Below are 16436 nucleotides of genomic sequence, written 5' to 3'. Positions count from 1 at the left end.
CGGCGAATCCCGCGGGACCAAGTAAGCGGATCTGCCACCGACCGACGACGACCGCACTCGGCTCGACACAGCCCTACCCACAAGGCGGGGCCATGCCACGCCCTCGACGACAAGGACGTCTTCTTCGCTCTTCTCTTTCTCCTTCTTCTCGCTCTCCTGGTCAACCGTCCGTTGCGCCTCGAGTCAAGCCCAATCCCAAAATTTTACACCCCCCGCCAGCGTCCTCACCTCTCGGCGATAGCCTTAAGCCCGCCTCTCTTGCATCACCGCCACCTGCGCCTGCGCCTGCGCCTGTCCTGGCCGCCCCGTCTCCACACGACTCCGCTGACATGCTGCCCGGCCTGCAATAAATCGCTCTCGGTCTCCTCATCCACTGCCTCTTTCAGAACATCCCACACCCAGACCCCTCCACCCAATCTGGTCTTGATCCAAGGCCCATACGTCAGCTCGCTCGCTTCAGCTGCGACCACACGACACCACCACATCCGCCAAATCCGTGTCCACCTCAATGGACACCGACACGATGCCTGCCGACGACTCCGCCAGCGCCCATGACCCCGCTGCTTCGTTGGGGACGTCGATCAACCCAGACAGCGAAACGGAACTCCATGACTCCGCGCCGCAGTCGCCAACCGAGACCGGACCTGAAAACACCGCTCCGCGACCCGCCGTCCCCATGCAGAAAAGGCGGAGGGTAACCAGGGCCTGCGACGAGTGCAGAAGAAAAAAGATCAAGTGCGACGGGAAGCAGCCTTGTACTCATTGCACAGTCTACAGCTATGGTTCGTTTCATGCGTTCGTCCGCCATGCCACAATTTGCTGACGAGATGCCCCTCAGAGTGCACGTACGACCAACCTTCCAACCGCAGACGCAATGCCGCGCCGCAGTACGTCGAAGCCTTGGAGAATCGCCTCAAACGCGCAGAGGCATTGCTCGCCGCCATCTTGCCCAACGTCAACCTCGACGACCCCGCGATTGCGGCTGGCCTGCAGGAGGGCGTTCTGCCCCAAACGCAGCAGAGTCAACCATACACTCCCTCTGAAAATGCCACCAGCGTCAACTCTGCTCAAATCACACCCAAGGCAAACAACCTCATCCCCCAGGCTCAGCAAAGAGAAGAGGGGCAGCTGGAATCCATGGTGCGTGCAACTGGACAGTTGGATCTCGACGAGCACGGCTACTGGGATTACCACGGCCACTCCTCCGGTCTCAGTTTTGTGCGAAAAATGAGGGAAAAGTTTGATTTCATGGGAAACGGCGAGAGCGAGTCTTCTCCGTTCCCGGCCACCCGTCCCATTTCGTACGTCTTTGAGTCACCCAAGAGCGCACAAGACTCGCCGTCCCACTTTGAAATTTCCACCTTGCCAGGGGGCGCGGAGCTTCCGCCGAAGGACAAGGCAATCAGGCTCTGTGACGCCGCCATCAATGATGCTAGTTCTTTGCTTCGCATAGTCCATCTTCCTACCTTTTGGAGAAACCTAGAGCAAATGTACAACAAGTCGCCGGACGACTATGGCGCGCAGGAACACAGCTTCCTGCCGCTCCTTTACACTGTACTAGCTCTCGGATCTCTGTTTGCGCGTCCTACAGATGAGCTTGACGAAGTCGGCTACGAGAATGCGATCAACGATGGGTAAGCATAAATTTGTGGAAAAAATAATCCCTGGAGCTAACGAGTCATAGAGTACAATACTTCAAGGCGGCTCGAGGCATCCTGGACATTGCCATGTGCCGCGACCTCAATGGGCTGCAGGTAGGTTTGCCGAATTCCGTTTACCCTGCCAATTCTCACGCTTTCAGGCCGTCATTTTCATGATTTTATTCCTCCAATCGTCGGCCAAGCTCTCCACTTGCTATGCGTATATTGGAGTGGCGCTTCGCTCCGCATTGCGCATGGGTCTGCATCGTTCCATGAATGACAGGTTCAACCCCATTGAAACAGAAATGCGGAAGAGGAGTTTCTGGGTCATTCGAAAAATGGACGTCTACGTTGGGGCGCTACTCGGACTGCCCCACACTCTGAACTTTGACGAGGTTGACCAGGATCTACCCGAAGAGCTGGACGACGAATATATCACCGAGACGGAATATTTGCGTCCACCACCCAACACCATCTCGCTCATTACGGCGTGCAATGCGCACTGCACCCTGATTGACATTTTGTCCAAGGTCGTCCGCGTCGTGTACCCAATCAAAACCAAGACGCAGGAAAAACACGGCCAGCAAATTGCCTCGTACACTGTCTCTTACGCCGACATTCGGGAAATTGAAAAGGACCTCCAGGATTGGATGGAGAACCTGCCCCCTGGACTGAAGCCTGGCGGAGAAGCAACTCCCATGATAACTCGGTAGGTGGCAGCTATTCCTTGCATCACATCAAAGGCTTACCAAACCAGTGTCCGTCAGCTGCTGCGCATGGCGTACGCCCACACGCAAATGATGCTGTACAGGCCATTCCTCCACTACGTCTCAAAATCCCCGAATTGCAGCTCGCTTGACAAGAGAGCTTATGCCTGTGCATCGGCTTGCATAAGCGTCTCGAGAAACATTATCCACATTACAGTGGAAATGAAGAAGCGCGACATGCTCAACGGGGCTTACTGGTTTACAATGTACACGACCTTTTTTGCCATCATGACACTCATCTACTTTGCCCTGGAGAATCCTGAATCGCCTACAAGCAACGAGGTTCTCAAGGAGGCTTACGAGGGCAAAGAGGTCTTGGAAAGCCTCGCCAAGCGCAGCATGGCAGCTGATCGCTGTACCAGGACGCTCAAGGTTTGTGATGCCGTATATTTTGCGATTCCCGCTGACAAGGGTAGGCCGTCTTCAATCAACTACCTGACCGGATTGCAAGAAGCCGTGAAAACGTTTTGGCGGTTGCATCGCGCAAGCGGAGGGCACAATCGCCCCAACGCGCACCAATGATCAAGTCCGAACACCCCCTTTCCGAGTCGAACGATTTCCAAAACGGACCTAGACGCGCACAAACATTTCCCCAAAACACCTCTCCTGCCAAAGATGAGACCAAGCAAACTCATCGCGCATCTTTTCCACCGCATTTGGACATGCAGAACTCGCAATCTTCACCTGCTCAAGCTCACTTCAGTGTCGTCCCTGAGATTAGTCCCTTTGGCTACCAGCAAAACACACCTGCGCCGAACTCGTCGAATGGATACTTTGGGGGACTCCAGACGAACCTCACTCCGAGCCCAGTGTTTAGCCAGGCTCCACAACCGCACCATCAATACACCTTTAGCCCCGTCCAGAGCAACTTCATCGACCGCATCAACGGCCTCAACCCGCCGATTCCCGATCTTTCCGCCATGATGTTCCCGTCAAACGACCCACTGGCGTACCCCAACCAGCCCATGACGACGTTCGAGAACAATGGTTTCAGCAACATCACGCCCAACGACGCCAGCGCCAGCACGCACTCGTACCTCGACAGCTTCGCCAGCTCGTCGCAGCGCAGCGGCCAAGGCACGCCCGTCTCGTCGGCGGCGAGCACGCACCAGACGAACGGCGCCGCCAACAAGTTCAACGCCCTGCCGCAGCAGCCCACGCCGCACCACGACCCCTCGCACGGCGCCACCGTCGACCTCGAAATGTATGATCCGACGCCGTTCTTGTTTGCGCAGCCGCCGCCGTCGCAGCAGCAGCAGCAGCAACAGCAACAACAAGCCCAAACCAACGGCGCGGCCGGTGACTTGTTTGGCGGCATTCTGCCGTCGTCGTCCTCGTCGTCTGGCTCTGGCGCGCCGGCGGCCGTCATGCGCCAGCAACAGCAACAACAGCAGCAAAATCTTATGGGCGCTGGTGGTGCGACGGGGCTCGACGACTTGTTCAGCGGCGACGAGTGGGCAGGCATGTTTGCGGATCAAAACAGCAGCGGCGTTGGCGTGCTCGGTCAGGGCATGGGCATGGGTATGGGGCTTGGTCTTGGGTTTAGATGAGCGTGACTGCCCCGGAACAAGGCGCTTGGTACGGCCCGTGGCAGAGGGCGTGGATGACGATGTCGATGATTGGAGCATCGTGCCTTTTTTGAGTGGGATGGATGAACGGCTGGCTGGCTGGACAGGCAGGAGGGCTTTCTTCGGACTGTGATACCCCCACTTCACTTTTCTTCTCTTTTCTTTCATCATCCTTTGTCCTTTTCTTTTCTTCTCTTCTCCTCCTCCATTTCCTTGTCTCATTTTCTTGGACCGGTAAGCAGGCAGGCAGGCAGGCGTCATGTCCCCTTTCCATCTTTCTCCTTTCCCCCCATCTCTTCGGCGCACATCTCCCTTTCCAGTTTCTCTCTTCCTCTTCTTTTCGTGTACACGCGTCTTTGGCTAGGCTTTTCATATTTTTTTTGGCGTTTGATGTAAGGCGGGAGCGGAGCGGACTGGTTAGCTGGCAAAATTTCTCGTCGGTTGTTGTTTTCGACCGTAGGACGGTTTGACGGATGGACGGATGGATGGTGGGCGGGCGGGTAGTTGCGTGTATGGATACGGGTACGGGATAGGTCGTTTGCAGACAGATGAACGAGTGATGACGACGATTATGACGATGATGGCTATGGTGGTGGTGAGATGGAGACGAGGTAGACGAGGTAGAATTGAAGCACTGTTCAAATCTATTTAATTATCCTGTTGGTGGTGATGATCAGTATATCACATAGTGCTGCACCACCTCTTGATAAAATTTTCCACGTTTATTCAGCCACCTATCCATTAGACGGAGGGGTGCGGTAGACGGTATGAATTGAACAACGGCAGATTAATTAACATTCGCATCACCAATCGCATGTTAATTATCCGTTATTACACACACCTCTGTCTTGATCTAAAAATCCTCACTCGGTAAGGCAGTCTCCGGCGCATCCCCCCTTTCTTCTTTCTCCTTTTTCCTTTCATCTCACACACATACACACACGTACAACAAAAGGGCGTACTTATTAGTTGTTTCGTCCTGCAGCACCCAACCAACTAGCTCAGTAAAGCGAACGAACCGAGCCCGCTTTTACTTCTTGGAAGGGGAGCGTGGAGTATGGGGAAGAACAGATGGATATGTAGGGGTAGGAGGAGGAGAGAGTTAGATCGGGCACACGGGCAGACAACATGGACGGCAAGATAGGTAGGTAGGTAGGTAGGTAGGTAGGTAGGTAGATAAGTGGGTTAATGCTCTTCCGCTAGTCTTTCGTTCTCGCTTCTCGCTTCTCACTTCTACCCTTCTGTCCATTCATTCATCCGCCGGTATTCTACTCCCTTCCACGTCTCCTCCCATCACGGCGAATCCATCCATCCATCCATCCAAACCCCTCCTCAAAATCTACATATCAAACCCCAATCCCACCCGTCTTCCTCACGCTCGCTATGCGTCCATTCCTCCTCTCATGCTCAAATCACGCCGCCGCCGGCTTAACAACAGCATCCAAGCGATTCAGCATGGCATTGCACTCCCTCACCAACTCCTTCCTCCTGGCGCGCGCCCCCTCATCGCCACTCGTATCGACGGCGTCCAGCTTCAGCAGCACCTGCGCGAGGATCGTCTCGGTGAGGCGCTTGTGCTCGAAATCGCGCTTGGCGGCGTCGGGCGGCGGGCGCGCGAGGAACTCCTGGCAGCCCGGCAGCAGCTCGCCGTGGTACTTGTGCGACAGCGTTTCGAGCTTGTCCATCGGGCCGGCGTTGGCGGTGGGGGTGGGTTTGTTGGCGGGCGAGGGGCGGCTTGAGGAGGATGATGTTGGGCGCGGTGGGAACGCCGTCGAGGCGGGCACGCCGAGGAATTCGGAGCTCGCGGCGCCACCCATGTAGGTGCCGGCGCGCTGGTTTGTTGTCGTCGTGGGTTGCGGGACCTCGGACGTGGCGCGCGCGCCCTTGTGCTTGCGGCCGCCGCGGCGGTTGCGCTTCTTGCTGCGCTTGTTCTGGGCCTGGGCGTCGCCGGCGGGTGTAGAAGAGCGGTAGTCGTCCGACGAAGCCTCGTCGTCGCTGTAGCTGTTGGAGGAGCGGGCTTCCGTCGTCGTTGCTTTGGCGTGCATGTTGCTGTTGCGGCTCGATGACGGTTTTTCGCCGACGACGCACATGACTTCCGATTCCAAGTCGGACCGGAGCCCGTAGAATACCGCTGCACGGTCGTCCTCGAGCTGCCGCCCCTTGTAAAACAGCTTGATGCGGCGCGGATCGTCGACGCCCATTTTGCGCGCCGCCGCCTCGCGCATCCCGCGTATGCTCAGCGAATCGTCGTCGATGGAGCCCCGCGGGAAATGCACGGGGTAGCTCACGCGCTTGTGCTTGAAGACGACGACGTCCGTGTCGCCGTTGGCATTGTCGCGACCGGGCGCGCCGCTGTGGGCAGGATAGCTGTTTTGGCCTCGAGCGTCGCGGCTCGTCTCGTTGGTGGCCAGGTCGTCGGTGGACGAAGAGTTGCTGTTGGGCGCCGCGCCCAGGTTCTTCTGGCTGGCGGCCAGGTCCTCGTTTGTGATGTAGCTGAAGTCGGCGTCCGACACCTCCTTGTTGCTGCTATCGCCGCGGCCAAAAGGACTGAATCGCCCGCTCCATGAGCCAAAGCGATTGCTCCACGACATTCTACGGAAGCTAAAGGCTCCGACGAGCAGACCGGCCAAAAGTGTGGCGACGAGGACGGCCACAAAAGAGGCGGGGTCCTGCGAGTATCTTGCTGCGACGGCAGTGACGAGCTGGTCGAGGGACGATGACGTGGTGGGCAGGCCGGTTGGCCCTACGGGCGGGAGCAGGTAGGACAGCTGGGGTGGGGCGCTGATGTTGAAGCGCGTGAGGAGGTCGTCGACCTTGGACCTCAGCAGCGCAAGCGGTGGGCGACTTGGAAAGGGTGTCGTCGCAGAGCCGGGTTGCGGCTCAGATGGGTTGATAGCGTGAGCTAAGAAGGACAGTACGGACGACGCCACGGTTGCGAGAGGGAGCGGGACGGCCGTGTGGTGGGATGGGTGAGGCAAAGGGAGGGAGAGGCGGGACAAAGTCCTTGCTGGCGGGATGGGATGGATGTAGGGCTTTGGGTTATCGTTGGCTGGTGGTGAGGATGAGAGGCAGGACGAGGCTGCCCTCAAGACGCCACTTTTCGGCTGCCCGCGTCGGGGCCGTGCCCGCCCGCTCTACATTCTGGTCACCACCATCAACAAAATTATTTTGAACATCGTATGCATTCCGTTGTAGTCACCTATCCGAACCCTCAAGTCAATCTTGCAACATGTCCAGCCCTGGCGCATCGGACCACCGCGAACAAAACCCAACCTGATCAGGCATCATCTCCCACTAGCCAGCAATACGCCCGCCCCCAGAAATCCAACCATTATTGCCATTCGCCGTGCTCCTTTTGCCGCGCCGAACAAGGAAATTAGTCGTGTAGAAACAAGGCCGAGGCCGTCACTGGGCCAAGAAGCACAAGATGCAGCCGAAAAAAGTCATTTGCATCGTTGCGACGTGAGAAAACCATCGACGCTGCTGGCCCCGTGCCCAGCAGAGAGTCAGCAGCGTCAAACATCAAAACGTCAGCTCGCCGTCCGGGATGTCCAAGCCAACCCTGGCCAAAACCTGCTCGTGGCGTGCCACCACCTGGACGTCATTCGCTAACCTCCTCCGCAGCCCTCCCACCTGCTGTGCTCAACCACGGCGCTTGGGCGTGGCCAGGAGGTTGAGCCTGTTCCGGCTGAGGCCAGCACGCGCGGCATTGCTGCGGCTGGGCGTCTTGCTCTTTGCAGCTGGAGTCGTGTTCGGCTTGCTCCTCTTCGCAGGACGCTCTTCTGCCTCATTCTCCTTGTCGCTCTCGGGTAGCTTGCCAGCGCCGTCAACCTTGCGCTTCTTCGCGGCCTGGTCGTCCTTCAATGTAGACGCACCGCCAACACCAGCATTAGTGTCGCTGGGACGCACGTGGCGAATCGTGGGCTTGGACGGGCCAAACTTGAGCGCCGTCTCTGCGCGAAAGGTAAAGTCGCCAGTCGCCCTGCGGAAAGGCGATGTGTGGGAGAGGTCGGGGTAAACTACGTCAGACGAAACGTCGTCCGACGTGGCACGGGCCGAGGCTGCCGTGGGGGTCGCGGGCTCTTCATCACTGGTTCTGGCGAGGATACTGTCACTGAAATTGACGCGCTTCTGAACAGGCTCGGTGGCTGGAACTGCAGGAAGCTTCTTGTTGAGGTCGGACAGCTGGGGACGGTGCGTGCCGGCAGCAATCTTGGCCGGGTCGTCCGAGTACTGGCGCACAGGGCTACGCAGAATGGACTTGACGGTCGGCAAACGCGAGACGGACTGGCCGACCTTGCGGATTCCCTCGAGCAAAGTCGACTTGGCCTTGGATGGAGTTGTAAAGTGCTGCACCGATGGAGATTTGGGAACGTCTGTGATGAGTGTAGTCTTCTTCAGCGTCTTGACGCTCTGAGAGCGAGCCAAAGAGGCCTTGGTCGGCGTAGTAAGATGGTTCAGGCGTGGAATGCCAGTGCGCGGCGCAACGGTGCTCTTGGACTCGAGGCCCTTGTCGTTGCCGTTCCGAGGAGCAGGCCGGGCAGCAGAGGCGTCGTCATCTTTGCTCCGCTTGACGCGCTTGGCCGGACCTGCAGACTCCTTGCCGTCCGAATTTTGCAGCGAAACATTGCTCCTCGAGCGCGACATCTTGGGTGTCGTCTTCTCAACCTTGTCAAGCTCGGCCTTGGATGGAGAGCGCTTCAGTGATCCAGCCGCGGCACTTGGCTTGAGACGGCTGGGGCCGTTGCGAAATGCGGACGGGTGGTTGGCAATCGACTCCATCTTCGCAAAGGCCTTCGCATGAGCATCACTGAATCTGTTGGATTTGCCCTTGGGCTGAACAATCTTGCGCCGGAGCTCCTCGTTGGTCTGCAAGCCGTACTGCTCTGGGTTGGCCGCCATCTGTGCGCGAATCCTCTCAACGTCCTTCCTGCTCTCTTCCATCATCTTCTTGGCCTTGGGGCTGAGCTCGAGCTCCGGGTTGCGAAAGGTGAATTTGAAGTCGGGAGGGGAAAAGGTCCTGCTCAGCTCTTGAGACTTGGTCGGGGTTGCCTGGGTGGTGGGAATCTTGCTCAATCCCTTCTTCGATGGCTCCGTCTGAGGACCCATGTTCATGAAGCCGAGCCAGCGGGCCTCTTGCAACGGCTTCGCGGTGGTGTGATGATGGAATTGTGGATGCATCTCGACGTGACTGGGGGCGATAGGGCTCTTGTTCGTCGGGGTGCGAGCTTCGGTGGCGGGAGTGCGCTTGCCGACAGTCTCGGAGGCTTTGGGAGTAGAGACGGGCCTGACAGGTGCCGGATCAGGGCTTTCATCGACTTCGCCCAGAGCGGGCATCTTGGGGGTCGCTGTAGGCGCCGGAGAGGCCATCTCGGTAGCGGGGGAAATGTTGGCGCGCTGCGACTCGGTCAGTTGCTACTCATCTGTTCGGGCGCTGCGGCGCGTATGAGGAAAAGGAGCGTACCCGCGGCGTGCTGGCGAGCCTCGAGGACCGCCTACGCGTCAAAACCATTGCGAGAAGCGCGAAGGAGAATCAATCAATCAAAGGCCAGATACAAAGAAGTGAATCGCGAAGTAACGACAGGAAGGCGAAGTTGACGATGGACGTTGCGCCGCAGCCGGAGTTGGCGTTCGCGAAGGAGTAGATGGAGTGCGGTGAGGAGGTGGAGAAGGACGGGACGGGCCCGTGTGACGCAAGAAGTAAACAAGCCCAACCCCATCACGTGCTCAGCCCTACCCGTACCCGCCACGGTTCTGGCCGGCATTGATTCATGATCCTGGACCGCCAACGACCACCAACAGCATCCATGTCACAGTCAACCAAATCACATACGAGTAGACACCAACTGGCTAATGTTCATTTGCTACTGTTTTCAAAGCAAGCAAAGCTACTCCACCAAGGGCCGAACGAGCGGTATCCATCATCCATCCATCCATCTGTCCAACCATCCAGTCAAGTCCTTGGTATCTCCGTGCGTTTTTCCCATCCAGCACACCGCACACCTGTATTGCAAGAGAGAAAGGAAAAGCAAACGCAGAAAAGGAACATCACGCCTGGAAATGGCTTTTTCTTCAGTGATGCCTCGCGTGAAGAGCTCACGGCAGCCAGCAACAACCCAATGACGCCTGATTGTATGTTCATGCTCAAGGAAAAAACCGAATGGATCAAAAGTCAAGACAGTCGAAGGGAATAGAGGCCCTTGATAGGAAAACGGCAATGGGGTACTGGGATGAGAGCGAATGTAGAGTCTACGGATCATTCGTAGCCGGGTGGGTTCAAAAGGAAATGCAGCAACCTGCGTGCTGGTCGAAAGTAGAGGCGTGAAAAGAGGCCTGCTTCAAGGAAAATTCTGGAAACTCCAACGCCGCGCTCTGGAACGCAGTGACGTGCGGACCCGAGAGAGAAATAAGAGATGAGAAGCCCAAATGCAGGCTTGAGAGGTTCAAGGTGGTGATAGGAAAGGTGAGCGATGGTGAGGGGTTGGGAATAAAATATGCAAGGCTTGGAAGTCGAAAGGAAAACGAAGAAGCACACTGACTTCGACGAAACTGGATGAGGGCTCTGCCTTTTGTGGTCGCTTTGCCATGCGGCACGCGCCGCAAGGGTTGGAGTCAGTCAGGTCTCGAAGCTGCTTCTTGTCATCACGCGTGGGCCATTCTTTGAAGAATGGGCCACCGTTTGAATCGAGAAGAATGGCATTCAGACTCTAGCTAGTCGTCTTCGAGCCCCCGACAACTTGAGAGGTCCCTGCCAAATCACGACTTTCGTAGAGTGCCACCACCAAACACGGTGGGCAACTGCTTCAAGTGTGGGTAGAAAGCCTCGCTCATGCTGGCTACAGCACATCCCAGATGTTTCGAGTGATGGGGCTGACGCCAGCATGGGCAGGGCTCCTTGGATCCATCTTGAGTGGTCGAGTTTTGAGGGCCGAATCGGACTGAACCTTGACGGGTTTGCGCAGCGCGGTTCTGTCTGGAAGGTACAGGCTTGCACGAACCGAAGGCGGAGACATGATGCCGGCCTCGAGGTCGACGTGAAACGGGTTTTGAGTAAACTCGTGGGCCCGAGGGGAAGACAACGCGTCAGATTCGCCATTTACGTCTTGGTCGGCGTGGTCAGGCAACTGAGACTCTAGTTGACCTTGGAGAGCGCGCAGACGAAATTGAGTCTGTAGGTCTGGGTTCGAGAATTTCGCCCGCAGCAACTTGGGGCGCTCTGCGGAGAGGTGGTCCGTGTCAGCCGACGGCTCTTTCGAGGCGACCGCGTCCTTTTGGGTGATTGCGATGGCCATCGGGCTGGGCTCCTCTGAAGGAGGATACTTGTTCTTGACCAGCTGGTAGGGCGTCCGAGGACGGGAGGCTGACTCTGGGCCAATGAACCCAAAATTCTCAAACTGCGAGAACGCAGGTGGTTGCGGCTCAGTTGCAGCAGGAAGGATGGGGTGCACACGCAGACCGGTGTCTTCGGAAAGGCCCACGCTCGGCGCAAAGGCGGCTATTCCTTCGAACGGGTTTTTGGGGAACTCGAATCGCGTCGGCGAAAGCAAGCCAAAATCATCGTCAGATTCCTGACTGGGAAGAAACGGAGCCATGTGAAATTCTTCGGATCTGGGGGACGCAAGCGGTTCAGCGGTCGTGTTTCTCTTGTTTCCTCCTTTGCAACAATCCGACATGGAGATGACCGAGTCGTTTGGCCTCTCACCTTTTGCGCGATCATGGAGTGCAAAGTTGCCATTTCTTGGTGAGACCATTCCATGATCTGATTCCGAGGTTGGAGCAAGATTGAACGAGGCTGTGCGAGGCGAGAAGGGCTCGTTGAGAGGCTTGGGCTTGTTTTGGCGACGCTCGTGCAAGCTCGACGTGGACGTGGTTGGCCTGTTGAGGGACGGGGCTGAGACGGAGCCTAACCTGGCTTGGTCGCCCTGCTTCTCCGACGCTAATTCCGTCACATTAGCCTGGTCGTCTTGGTCCTTGGAAAGTTGCAAACTGGGTTTGTGAAAAACCTGTCGAACAGTTGTTTGACTGTTCGATCTGCCCTTGGATCCGTCCCTTGACGGGTCTTCCCGTATCGTTTCGGGTGATTCCTTTTGAATGGTGACGACGGGAATGACGTGGCCCATTGGGTCCACAAAAGGCTGCTCGACGGGTGAGCCGAGGGGCGCCTGGGAGGCATCCCAAGTGCGGCGGAACCCAGGACTCCACCCACTGGAAGGTGCAGACGTCGGACCCGGTGGGACCATGACCATGTTGCCAGTACTGGCCCTTTGCGGATTCGCTGGCGAGTCGTACTCCTCGGGCAGCGGCGCAGTGGCGGGCGTTCGCGACCCGGATCCCTCGTCGCCAAACGGATCTTTGCCTCTAGATGCTGCCGGGTTGGGCGAAACTCTTCTCGTGATGCCATGCTTAAACGCTTGACCATGACCGCTACTCCGAAGCAAACCGTTTCTAAACTCTTGGAGCTGCATGATCAGGTTCATGTTCGGCCCAATCCACTTGCTACGTTTCTTGACCGCGTCGTACGCCTCTTGGACGCTGATGCCTGGATTCTTGTACAATCCATAGGCAACAATCAAGCTGGCAGAGCGACTGACACCGCACTGGCAATGGACCAAGACCTTTTTTCCTTTTTGCACACGATCATCTATCAACTTGACCAAGCGATGCAGATCAGGGACAATGTCGGTGTTGTGCTCCCAAGGAATGTGAATGTACTCGGGCTTTTGGTGGGACTCGTCTTGCGTGATTCCGGAGATGGGCGTTGCCTTGGGCGTGGTCGGAGAACTTGGCTGCGCATCGGATGCCGTCTGTGGCACCGAGTCCGCTTCGGCAAAAGCACGGTCGGTCAAATGCAAAAGCTTGGACTCGCGAGGTGGCGGCAAACCCTTCTTTGAAACGAGATTGGCGTTCCCTGCTGTTTCATCGGCATTTTTGACGAAAGGATTGACGACCTCGCTTGCAACGTTCAGAACCACGTCGTAATTGGACGCTTGCTCGGCAGTCGGCTCAAAGTAGAGATAGACACCAGACTCGTAAATGCAAATCGGTCCATTGGGATAAGCGGCCGGCTTTTCCTCTCGCGACTGAGGAACGTCGAAGTTGGGCTCCTGCTCTTCCTCCTCGGCCTCCATGGGAACTTCGGCAAAACCGTGCGGTGGGGGCTTCGATCGGCTCGGGGGAGGCAACTGCATACCACCAGTGGGGGCCACACAGGGGGAACACAACGGGAGCGAAGGCGAGGATTGAAAGTGGCGCAGCGTGTTGGGTCTCTTGACGGATGGAGTCGGCGGAATTTCGAGAGTTGGCAAGGCATTGTTCTTGCCAGTCTGCAGCGTTAGAGCTAGGTTACTCGGCCTGCGCCTGGGAGGAGTAGGTGGCTTTACGAAGGATGGCGACGAAGGTGCCGATGATGACGATGGCGGCGCATTTTGTACAGCCGGTAGGTTCGCCGTGGTGGCGGGACGACCCAGTCCCAGTGACCCAGACGTGTTGACGGCTAGGTTTTTGAGGTTTCGAGGTTTCTTGGCCGGTGTAGTTGGGCGCTGCAGTTCGAAGAATGGTCCGTCGGCCGATCCGGGCTTGTTCTTGTCAATGGCACTTCGTGACCGAAAGTCCGGGGAAAAGGAAGAAGGCGAGGCCTTGGCCGCTGGCGATGCGGGGGACGGTCCGGGGGAAGGTTCAGTCAACGAGGAGCCGTCCATGGTGGAAATCGTGGTGGTGGGCGACGAATCTGTGGAGCCAGATGCGGACGTGGAGGTGCTGCCCCTATGTTGATGAAAAGTCGCAAAGTTTGCGTTTGAGCCGCACAAGACGGCGCTGCTCGTTGCCGGTCGCTTGAGCAATTGACCGGGTGCAGCGGCGGCAGTCCGAGAGGCGGCATCTCCTGCGACGACCTTGTTGCTCTTTGGGTCTTGCCCGTATACTGACATGAAGGACGGCATGGCCGCAGCAGCGTCGTGAGGTCGCGCCGTGGTCTGGACGGGCATCGTCGGGAGAGAAATAATCGGCGTCAAGAAGCTATGAAGGATGGCTTTGGCCAAGGGTGAAGTTGAAGTGGAGAGCGCAAGTCGAGCGGCGCGGTTGGGAGGGGAATCGAAATTAGACGTTATTTATGGAACAAAGGACCTTGAGGGTAAAAGGACGGTTAGTCTGTGAGGTCGAAGCCGCGGTCAACACGGTTTGGTCTGAAGACATGAGCGACGAAGTGAATGAATGGCGAGCAGGCAAGCAAGAAGGGGAGAGAGGGCGGGCGGTTGGACACATGTTGTGTCGGCGGCAGGGCCCGTAGACCAGGCGACGTGCTGTCGGGCTCACAACAGACAAGGTGAAACGAAGGTCGCTGCAAGGGTACAGAGGTTGAGGCGGGTGAGCAGACAGACGTACCGGAGAAGCGGACAGGCAGGCAGGCTTGAAACGAGATGCCGGATCTCAATTAAGCGCGCAAAGGAATGGATGGCGATGCAGCGGCGCCAGTGGGGTGCAGTCGAGTCAGGACGAACAAAGGACGCGGTAGAAGGTAGGTAGGGTAGAGCAGCGTGCGGCGCAGGACAGGGCAGCGCAGCGCAACGCAGCGCAGGAGGCAGGCGATCAGAGGCGACGGTCTCGCAGAGACGTGCGTGTGTGCGGGCTCGTCGGGCGGGCTGGTGGAGTTGTAGCAGAGGGCGGGAAAAGGAGAGTTGGCGGAGGAGATCAAAGGCGTAACAGCCTGCACGGCGTGCGGAGGGACTGAGCGTCGGTGTTCGGCATCCAGGAGGGACTAGGAAGAGGACGGGGGAGAGGTTGTGGGTGTGGATGCGGACGGCGCGGCGGTGGTTGTCGTAGAGGACTGGAGCTGAGGACGGAGAGGAGCGGTGGTGGTGGTGGAGGAGGATGTGGTGAGATGGTGGGTGTGGTGGTGATGGCAGGCGGGCGTCAAGTGGGAGGAGGCGGAGTCGGAGTCGGAGTTGCACCTGCACCTCACTGGGCCACTAGGCTGCGAGTGGCATGGGCCAAATTTAGAACAGCGACTCTATTCGCCCCTGGGCCAATTTGGCGCCGCGGTGGAGAGAACAATCAGTGCGTGCTGACTGACTGACTTGACCTCGGCCACGCTGCATGCTCCTAGCTACATTACACACGTCTGCATTTCGCTCGAGGCGCGCAGGATCGCCACCTGAAACACACAGTTGCTCGCTGCCACCAGGCGTCTCTGCTCTTTGTGATGTCTACGGAGCTTGCGCGCCTCTTTTGCGCCGTCGCCGAGCGTGCGTGCCATGTTTCATCGCAAATAACGACAAGCGTCCAAGTGCCGATCATGAGTTCATCTCTTTGGCCTTGCATTCTTTCATATCTCGTCTTTTCGACCCGCTGTGGCCTCAGGCTTTGTCTTCGACTTCGTCTTCGACCCGACTCGTCCCGTACCGACAACACCCATGTCCGGCTGCTATAAATAATCAACTGACTTTGTGTCTTCAAATCTGCTTTGCATCCTGCCGGCCAGCCTTTGATTCATCCACCGCCATTTTTGCGCCGTTGATCCGCGCGCTGCTTAGACTCCCAAGGCACATTATTTGCACATTAGCCTGACAGCAGTCGACCACTCCCTGCCCCTCGCCCAATTCATCTCTCGTTTGTTGACTTCCAATACATCAACCTTGCTCTTGCCGCCCAGCCTCGTCTTTTGTTTCTTTGTTCGGGCTCTAATTCCAGTCATGTCCCTCTCCAGTCTGCTCCCTTTTGCACACTAGCGGCACTATCGTTTTTAATGCTATCGCGCTTGGGTTCAAGACTCTGCGCTGCTCTGCAAAGCGGGAGATCGACGCCACTACGGAATAGTGCTTGCGGGGTGCAACGGCAGGGAGCGGCCAGACTTTTGACAATCGCCACTAGCTCGTCCTTCACAGTATCCAGTCGACCCCAGCTTTGATGTGCCTTGGCTGTTTAAAACGGGAGCGCAGTTCTCGAAACCGTCTGCATTCGTCTGCAGTTGCGCCATCACCAGCCAGTCACACGACACAATGCAAAGTTGGCCCTCATTCATCCATGCTTTTATCAGAGTTGCCACGGGCAAGTTCTTGTCTGTGGCCCTCATCATCTACCTTACCCCTGGCTCTTGAATTCAATGCGCGTGGATGAATGAGTTACGAACGAGGAAACGAGAGCACGAGATGACCAAGAACGCACCCAATCTTGCATTGGCCGATGGCGTCTGGCTTGAAGTCAATCGACAGGGTTAATCGAATACGTGTGCCAAATCCAGGGACCAAGCAGGCGAGCTCAAAAACAATGGCGTTCAGCCAGAGGCCAACATTAACCAGATAAATGCTCCTGGAGATTTCAACCCGATCTCCAGTCTTTAAAACATGGCTGCATGCAGTGTGGATGGAGCGAGCTGGTGGGATGCGAGCTCTTGTCAGCTAAGGCGTGTGTGAATCATGTCCTGACTAAACCCGGGAGGCTTTGAGCATGGTCTTTGTCACGTAATC

General features: G+C 57.2%; 3 protein-coding genes across 3 annotated transcripts; 1 reads left to right on the top strand and 2 right to left on the bottom strand.

Moving 5' to 3' along the window:
• Positions 1 to 429: 429 nt before the first annotated feature.
• Positions 430 to 4207, top strand: J3D65DRAFT_127367 (putative C6 transcription factor). The gene is made up of 6 exons (XM_066793859.1): positions 430 to 782; positions 839 to 1634; positions 1685 to 1754; positions 1802 to 2349; positions 2398 to 2779; positions 2824 to 4207. Exons 1-6 carry the CDS (start codon positions 509 to 511, stop codon positions 3955 to 3957), a joined length of 3204 nt encoding a protein of 1067 aa, XP_066651568.1. The 5' UTR covers positions 430 to 508; the 3' UTR covers positions 3958 to 4207.
• Positions 4208 to 5120: 913 nt separating this feature from the next.
• J3D65DRAFT_680668 (uncharacterized protein) lies at positions 5121 to 9631 on the bottom strand. The gene is made up of 3 exons (XM_066803717.1): positions 9440 to 9631; positions 7623 to 9372; positions 5121 to 6877 (listed from the first exon to the last, which is right to left on the bottom strand). The coding sequence occupies exons 1-3, from the start codon at positions 9485 to 9487 to the stop codon at positions 5388 to 5390; spliced, it is 3288 nt and encodes a 1095-aa protein (XP_066651567.1). The 5' UTR covers positions 9488 to 9631; the 3' UTR covers positions 5121 to 5387.
• Positions 9632 to 10811: 1180 nt separating this feature from the next.
• Positions 10812 to 13958, bottom strand: J3D65DRAFT_671497 (uncharacterized protein; the record flags this gene model as incomplete). Its single annotated transcript, XM_066803398.1, has 1 exon — positions 10812 to 13958. The coding sequence occupies one exon, from the start codon at positions 13956 to 13958 to the stop codon at positions 10812 to 10814; it is 3147 nt and encodes a 1048-aa protein (XP_066651566.1).
• Positions 13959 to 16436: the final 2478 nt, after the last annotated feature.

The sequence above is a fragment of the Phyllosticta citribraziliensis genome (assembly GCF_038025025.1).
Source record: "Phyllosticta citribraziliensis strain CPC 17464 chromosome Unknown J3D65scaffold_12, whole genome shotgun sequence".
Classification (NCBI taxonomy): Eukaryota; Fungi; Ascomycota; class Dothideomycetes; order Botryosphaeriales; family Phyllostictaceae; genus Phyllosticta; species Phyllosticta citribraziliensis.
Note: the sequence above shows the minus strand (reverse complement) of the source record. Positions and strands in the feature narration are given on the sequence as shown.